The sequence below is a fragment of the Carcharodon carcharias genome, chromosome 2 (assembly GCF_017639515.1).
Source record: "Carcharodon carcharias isolate sCarCar2 chromosome 2, sCarCar2.pri, whole genome shotgun sequence".
Lineage (NCBI taxonomy): Eukaryota > Metazoa > Chordata > Chondrichthyes > Lamniformes > Lamnidae > Carcharodon > Carcharodon carcharias.
Window position 1 is genome coordinate 191,812,727 of NC_054468.1, and position 9,159 is coordinate 191,821,885.

General features: G+C 37.7%; 1 protein-coding gene across 1 annotated transcript in view; it reads left to right on the top strand.

Annotated features, from left to right (window-relative positions):
* Positions 1-7,800, top strand: part of lyplal1 (lysophospholipase like 1) — a 52,757-nt gene extending 44,957 nt beyond the window's left edge. The window contains exons 4-5 of the mRNA XM_041209196.1: positions 6,019-6,134; positions 7,327-7,800. Coding sequence (XP_041065130.1) covers positions 6,019-6,134; positions 7,327-7,554 — 344 coding nt within the window. The 3' untranslated portion in view covers positions 7,555-7,800. The remainder of the gene's footprint in view (positions 1-6,018; positions 6,135-7,326) is intronic.
* The last annotated feature ends 1,359 nt before the right edge of the window (positions 7,801-9,159 follow it).

The window sequence follows — 9,159 nt, forward strand, 5'->3', positions numbered from 1 at the left end:
CACCACAGCCAGTGACTCAGGGCGTCAATCCATAAAGAAATTGCTCTGTCAGGTTTACAGCTCAAATTTGACATTCAAGTTTGGCTAAGACTTTCCACAATGTCTCCCTGTTTACTGTGTAAAAGGTCTTAGTCAGTTCAACAAAGGCACCGGAGAGACCCATCCATATCTTGTATCTTTTCTCTTATATTTGCCGAAAGGTGAAGATCATGTCGCAAGTACCTCTGCCTTTCCTGAACCCACTTTGACTTTCTAATGGTACACATCCTGCTACGTGGCTAGGCAGCAAGATTCCTCTATGGTTGTTACACACAGATTTTTGTCATTTTCTTTGTACATGTGAACAATCATAGCAGCCTTGATCTCCCAGGGAATGGTTTGTTGATTCCACATTCTTTGACATAACAGTTAGCTGGGGTCCCCAGATTTGTAAATTTCTCCTGGAATCCTGTCTGAGCCTGGATTTTTCTTTGAGAGTAGGGATCTTAGTCAAGCTTCACAACAGAAGGTTCGCTGTGCAGGTTTTCAAACTTGGGCCAGTTCAGAAACCTGTCTATAGCTGCTGCAATTACACTGGTTATCCAGTAGTTAAGCTTCATGTAATACAAAAGCAAATACTGTGGATGTTGGACATCTGAAATGAAAACAAAAAATGCTAGAAATATTCGGGCCTGGCAGCATCTATGAGGAGAGGAACAAAGTTAATGTTTCTGGTCTATGACCTTTCATCAGAACTTCATACTGCGTAGTTTTATAAATTATATTCAGAATTATGTGTTATTTAAGTAATTCTGTACTAATAGATTTAAATACATCCGAGAATTGACTTGTTTGAATCCATAGACTGAATTAAGTGTAAGTATGTTCAGGGACACCAAACTGCTGAGGGACCAGATCAAATTATCAGGATCATTCAGTGGAGATACATATGAACATACAAAATAGGAGCAGAAGTAGGCCATTCGGCCCCTCAAGCCTTCTCTGCCATTCAATAAGATCATGGTTGATCTGTTTGTGCTTTGAGTTTCACATTCCCATCTACCCCTGGGTAACCTTTGATTCACTTGCCTAAAAATAATTTATCTACATCTGCCTTAAAACCTGCCTTGTATGAGGACTGAAACCTTCATGCCTGTTTGAAGTTTATTGTCTGTGAATAATATAGAAAGAAACATAAATATCGTGGGAAGTAGCTAAGAAACGATCTCTACATTTTCAACAATGTATAAATATTTGCTGCATATCTCATCTAGTATGTGGTTTGGTCTTTGAGGAATAAAGTTTTTTAGCCTCAAAAGCAGAATCTGAATTTACCTGCATAGGAAAGGAGTATAGCTGCTATGTATCGGTGCCATACAATTGATTTTAAAATTCAAGTATTAATGAAGTGCATTTGATTGAATTGTTGATAATTATAAATACACAATAAGATGTCTGTATCCTTGTGCTTTTAGTTGGTTCTTGCCCTAGTACTTTATGTTTCAATGCCATTTTATGTGTAACTCCCCTGATATAGCATCAAAATTCTATTTCAATAACTCAATAAATGTTGGATATTACTCACAATCCCCGAAGTTACTCCTGCAATAAAAAAAACTTCTGCTCCAATGCTCCTAACCGTAAAACTGATAATGAATCAAACCATTACGTCTTGGTAATATTTTGGACTATGTAGCAGTCAAGTAGAGTATATTTCCCTTTAAAGGCCCATACATTTCAAAATAGCACTATTCATGTTACTGATTGAAGACAGTAATGAACCCTCACAAGGAAACAAAACAGGATTTGCAGCTTTGTGGAGAAGCTTTATTGAATCTCTGATAAAATCTACTTACTGTCACTATTAAGGAAATGCGTTTGCTAGTTACTAACGGATATTCGATATCGCTAGACTAGCTCACTTGGCGCTGAAAGACTTTTTGTGTTGTTTCATGTTTGAAGCAACTGATGACAAACTAAGAAATTTGAGATTTAAATAATTAAAACTGTACTAGCTATGGAGTAAATTAAAATTAATGTGTTAAAATTGGACTCTACTGAAACATTATCCAGGTCCTCAGATAAGAATAGTTTGTCATCAAACATATTGGCTGAAATCAGCAAGGGTATTACAGTTACAGTTACTCACCAGAAGGCATTATGGTACTGACAGACAAATTGCAGGATTTTTCCATAGTAAAGTAAATCAGAGACCAAACCTTTTTGTGTATTGTCATTTCAAAGGGAAAATCAATTGTTCAACCACATAAAATATGTAATTACATAGTTATTCAAATCTCATGGTGCTTATATACATAAAAGGCGCCATGATGACTAACTGCAGGCAATCTTGCCAGCATGTGACTAAATAGATGCAGTAATTTACCTTTTAAGTAACTCATTATAAGACTGTTACTGGCATTGTATTGCTGTGTGGGAACTTTCCTTTGATCTCTTCATTGCTTTTACAAAAATAATGCAATTAATAAATAAAGCCCATTGTGTTTTGACATGTTTCTGTGATATGCTTATGTTGTTGGAAGTTACTGTTTGTAGAGAATTATAACTGGAATTTTTAGGAACTGCAACATTTCAACAGGACCAACAATTTTTTTTCTAGGGAAGAAATACAAGACAGAATGTGTAATTCGAACTATACCTCTAACCCATTAGCTGTCTCGTTGTAACATCTACTTAAGAATGTGAGAAAAGTTAAAATAAAATCCAGGGCAGAATTTTTACCTCGGCAGGCGGGCGCGCGCCCGACTCGCTCAAGCGTGAAATGGCGCACATTGACATCAGATGAACGTTCCAACGTCAACACGCAGTCACGCGATATTTCAGTCGGTGGGCCCGCACCAGAGTCGGCAGCACATCTACTGACAATTAAGAGGCCTATTAAGGCCATTAACAAGGTAATTGAAACAATTTTTTTGGTGCCCATCCGACCTTACGGTTGACGGGCAGGCGAAATGGCCAAGTGGCCTTTACATTTTTTTGGAAACATCATCCATGGGTGGGATGAGGTTTCCAACATCAAATAAAAACATGTCCCTACTCGTGACAGAACCACATGAGGGGACATGTTTTATAACAATTTTAAATCTATTTCTAATTTTTAAAACTGTTCATCTCCCTGAGGCAGCTCTGTGCTTCAGGGAGATTTTCAAGCACGCGTGCACGAAGTTCCCCCCTCACCATCCACCACCCCCCTCCCCACACACACACAGGCATTGCTGAGCGCTGCCACTTGTGTTTCACGCTGGGCGGGCCTTAATTGGCCCGCCAGCATGAAAGCGCGATCCAGCCCCAATCGTGGGCAGTGGTTGGCTTCCTGACCGTCCCCACCAAGCCCTCCCAACAGGGGCAAAATTCTGCCCCTTGAGTTTTTTGGAGTTTGTCACAATTGTGACATTTGGTAAATTAACACTCTTGAATTATGATGTAGTGCCTCCAGTCCATTGAAGTTAATGGGTAAAGCTGTGATTCTTTCTTTAGTGGTAATGCTGTTACTTAAACAAAAAACATATAGCAGAATTTTTACCTCGGCGCTCGAGCGTGATATGAAGTATGATGACATTGGGCAAGCATCCCAACGTCAACCCGCAGTCACGCGATATTTTGGTCAGCAGGCACACGCAGGAATCGGCAGCGTGCCCACTGACAAAAGGCCTTTTAAGGCCATTAAAAAGATAATTAACTTAAATTTTTCACTGTCAGTCCAACCTTAAGGTTGGTGGGCAGGCAAAAAGGCCAAGCAGCCGTTGCACTTTTTAGGAAACCCCATCCATGGGTGCGATGATGTTTCCAACAGCAAATAAAAATAAAATAAGACATTTTACATTTCATTTATAACATGTCCCTGCGTATGTGGCAGACACATGAGGGAACATGTTTTATAACATTTTTAAAATCTTTATTTATTTGTTTTTGAAAACTGTTCATCTCCCTGAGGCAGCTCTATACCTCAGGGAGATTTTGAAGTGCGCACTCTTGCGCATGCGTGATGTTCATGCTTTCCCTCCTCCCCCGCCCACACAGACAATGCTGAGTGCTGCCGCTCGCGTTTCACGCTTGGTGGATCTTAATTTGCCCGCCAGCATGAAATCGCGGTCTGGCTTCGATCAGGGGTGGCGGTCAGCTTCCTGACCACCCCCACCAAGTTTTCCCGACAAAGGCAAAATTCTGTCCATAATACTAGAATATTTCTGGTCTTGTTTCAGAGACATTGCTTTACAGCAAATAGGAGATGACTAACTATAGCCTCCTGTGAGAATAGTCATTTCGAGATTTAGAAGTATATAAGTACTTAGTAAAATGTTTGTATATGGCAACATTTATTCCTTCTGGCAAGTTTTTATGATGGAAAAAAACCCAGAAGATTTTTTGATAAATCAATCAAATCAGATTCCTTTGCTGTGTTCCTACTATCCAACTCTGTCTTTCACCTACTTCTCCCGTTGCTCTGAATTTAACCTTGCTCTATCTTCCACTCCTGTTCTTCAGACCTCCAGACAGCCTATTCCTCATGTTGGGTTTATTTATCCTGTGCTATCTATTCTGGTTCATCTGAAGACTAACGGCCCTCATTTATAACGCCTGGTCGATCAGCTAGCACCCTGTAAATTTCAGAAGTTGATTTTGTGTGAGAGAGAGAGACACCCGCACGCATGCAAAATGTATCTTTCCTCATCCTAATCTGAGATTTCATTTTTAAAATATATTTCAATTGTAAATCATACCAAGGAAGTCTTTAGTTTTTTTATATCATCTGTACTTTAATTAATTACTAAAATCTGTGAGATAGGCACCAAATATGTTAGAGGCAAATAGGCACACATAGTCCCTGTGTCCACAAGAAAACAAATTAAACGTTTGCAGAAAATGGCAAACTGAGATGCCCATGCGCATCGATTCCCCTCACTTGTGACACCAGGAATCTACCAGTGAACTGCACACCATGGCCATCCCCCATCCCAGTTTAATCAAATTTCAAATGTCCCTTGAACAATGATATCAGACCCCAGCTGCTGTAGAGTATTGCTAAACTCCAGGACCCTGACCTCAGTGTTATCAAAGCTCAGGGCCATCCCCAGGTCTACCAAAATATGACCATCTGCTGTGCAGCTACACTCTTACCTTCTGTGTGCTACTATAATATACCAGATATCTAATTTCAATTGTGGTTCTTATATAACATCTTGTTATGTACTTGGCTTTAAGACTGGGAGTGTTGAAAAAATTAAAATAGGTAAAATTGTATATAAGAAATCTCCACTTATCTATAGTTTTCATTGAATAATGGGTAGAGTTGTGGAATTCAAACCCAAAAGCCCCAGTAAAAATCTGACAACAGCATTTAATAAAAATAGAATAGGATTTATTCATTCAACATAAATCCATGGCTTCAGGTTGTCATCTCTGTGACATAAACACCTTTATTGTTATAATGGTGTATTCCTAATTCATCATGAACAACACCAAAGGAGATTAATAATTAGAAGTCTTGTGTCTAGTATGCACTACCAATTTATCACACTTCCTTCATCTCAACCCTGCCAAATCTGATGAAAGGTCATTGACTTGAAACTTTGGACTGGATTTTGATGAAGTCAAGGAGATTCCTTGGAGGGGTGAAAATGGCAGCCAGGACACACTTCCGGGATTCTCAGCATTTCCAATGGTGACTGACAGTTAACTATCACTATCACTGCTGCATTCTCCGTAGCAACACCCCTACAAATCAGAGTCCACTTCTCAACCAATCAGCACTCTCTTCACATACAGTATAAATTGTTGTATTCCCCTCATTGGTATTCTTGCGAAGCAAGACAAAAAGCTTTGACATGTCTCTCCTTTCAGCAGTACTCAAATTCTGTACTACCAACTAATTGTCCATGCCACTAATGAGAGAAACTCCAGTTTTCATTTAATGAAATTCTCAAAGCTGGTTTGACTTCACATCAATCTACAGAATTACATTATATTTGATTTATATTCTATAGAACTATTGATTTGGATCTATATTTGGCTTTGCAGGGGGATTTTCAATGGGAGGGACTATGGCTATGCACTTAGCCTACAGATTTCATCAACAAGTAGCAGGAGTGTTTGCTTTATCCAGTTTCTTGAATAAAGATTCTGTTGTCTACCAGGTAAGCAGAAGGATGGAACTTGTGTATTTACATCACACCTTTCCTTAATTCAGAATATCCCAATAACTTCATAGGAAATGAATGTTTTAATGTATCTACTCTGTTGCAGTCAAGTGTGGCAGTGGATTTGCACAGAAGTCATATGAACAACATGATGATAGTACTGTTGAAGGAACAATGTTAGCTAAACACTTGGAGAATTCGGCTGTTTGGAAAAAGTGTTGTAGGATATTTTATGCACAGCTTAACAGGCGGATGGAGGCATGGTTTAATGTCACATTTGAAATACAGCATCTCTGACAATGCAGCAGTTCCTTAATATTATACTGAAGTCCTGAAGTGGGGCTTAAACTCACTATTATCCCATTCACTCGAGATAGTTACCAAATAAGATAAACTGACACTAAGGTAAGATGTAAAGCATTTATGTAGATAGTATCTAGCATAATTTTGACTGAAACTGGAGAACTACTTAGCAACATTCTTAGGCAGGGACTGGGTTGAAATATTACTAATGATGCATCAATACATTCATAAGAAATTTTGCTAAGCTCTAAGACATTAACCCATACATTTAATACCAATGCTAAAATAGTGAATAGAAGAATTTCACATGAACATGATGTCACCATAACATCGCACAGCACAATTTAAGGCCAATGATGTGTTATAATTGTAAGTTACTTTTTAAAATTATTTGAATAATCTTAAATTTAAGGAAGTTTATTCTTTTACTGTTGCAATAACCCACTCATTCAAATCTCCTTGATTTGTCTCATTTAATAGGTTAAGAAGCTCAAAATGGAATAATTTGTATCCATTTATTTGCAACGCCACAAACCTAGCTCCATTTAAAGTCAAATGTTTAGGTTAAACCTAAATGTTCATGTTCACGAATAGGCCTGTGAATTTGACCTTAACATTGCTTCAACCTTTAATTATCCACTACCTTTTTTTGTAGCATTTCAACACCGTGTTTGTGGGTGATGATTTATACCTGAACAAATGTTTTCAAGTATTTATATACATCTAGGTGCCTATACTAGAGTAGAAATTTGAAAAAATATTTTAGTGCTTCGTTAAATGTTGTGTTTCCTATTTTTTTCAGAATTTGCTCAATATGTGAAAGAGTAGAAATTAATTTCAAATATTATATAGATAATGTTTGTCTAATATATGTTTTTGTCTCCAGGCTGTCCAGAATACTAAAACCTCAATGCCTGAATTGTTCCAGTGTCATGGAAAGAATGACCAACTAGTTTTGTATGAGTGGGGTAAAGAGAGCTGTTTGCATTTACAGTCACTGGGAGTGAAAACCACTTTTAGTACTTTTCCTAGTCTCTATCATGAACTTTGTAAATCAGAATTGGAACAGCTGAAGTCATGGATTTTACATAAACTACCTAATGATGAACAGTAATGCTATTCATTCTGAATAAAATAGTGTTTCATGTATATTTAATGTACTTTGTAATCCATTTATTAAGTAATAAAATTTGAATAAAAATGTCATGGATGCATCTATAAATAGCTATTCATAAAATAACTAAAATATGTTTTAAAGTCACATTGTTAGAGTATAGTGTTATGTATACTACTTTTTGCATAATGCACTTTTGATTTATTCTGTTGTATGAATATACTTTGTTGTGTTAAACAGTTTACCTTAATCACTGTTTTCTTAAAATTACTTATTGATGCATGGCAATCTGGTTGCATACACTCCAGACTGCTTGTGTGTACATTGCTTAAATTTAAAATCTCTTACTTTAAGACAGTATTACTATTAGCAAACTTTGTAATATTGTCAACCTGCTGTTACCCTCAGAGGGAGATGGTGGTGTATTGGTAATGCCGCTGGGGACAAAGAAGCATGGTAATGCTCTGGGGACATGGGCTCAAATCCTACCATGGTAGCAGGTGGAATTTGAATTCTGTTACTAAATCTGGAATTATAAAGCTAGTCTCAGTAATCGTGACCATGAAGCTATCATTGATTTTCGTAAAAACCCATTTGGTTCACTGTGTCCTTTAGGGAAGGAAATCTGCCATCCTTACCTGGTCTGGCCTACATATGACTCCAGACCCAATGCAAAGTGGTTAACTCTTAACTGCTCTCTGAAATGTTGGTCTTGCCAGCAACACCCATGTCCCATGAAAGAATAAAGAAAAAAAAAACAAATGTTAATACCAGACTACTCAAATATAATCTACTTAAAATAATATTTGTTGCAAAAAAGGACGGGATGCAGGAATCTCTCTTTTAGAAGATAACTCAAGTCTTGTTCCTATTGTCTTTTGTGGTCTTCATTGCAATTTATCAAACTCCAAAGTTGACTATTCTCTTCATCTCCCTGATTCAGTATGTAAAAGCTAGAACTAACCCAACTTTGATCCTGTAGAGCTACCCATATTTGAAAATGCCCAAACTTGTGGTGCAGCATCTATTATATTTTGAAAATAGTAGGTTGGCCACCACGTTCCCAGTCAAAGTACATTGAAAAAGCTCATCTTAACTGATCCTTTTATGGTCTTTGATGGGTCTTTAGACTGGACCCTGAATAATGACCTTTAGAATCAGAATGCATTAAATAGAAAAATAACCAGTGTTCCCATTATCCAAATATACATTATTTTGAAGAATATTCATATTCTGGCATAGGCCTGTTGGACCAAATAGAAATTACAGCACAAATATGGTACGTAATTTATGAGAAGCATAAAATTTGTACTCTAAATAATACTGCTGAACTTTTTCTAATGCACACCCTCTATCTTGCTAAAATGATTGAGTGAATTGGTAACCCTTCAATGCCTCTGATTCTTTGGGTGGAATTTTCTGTTTGTAAAACTAAGTGTGGTAGGGGAGGGAGTTTCAGCGGTGCCTATCTTGCTGGCTGGAATGGTGGGAATTCAGGTCCAAGTCCGCACATGGAAGGTTATTAATTATGCAAAGGCGCATATTGATCCGAATCACCTGGCGGGTTGGGAGTTGCTTCGTCTGCCCGCTGTTATCTGGTGGGGT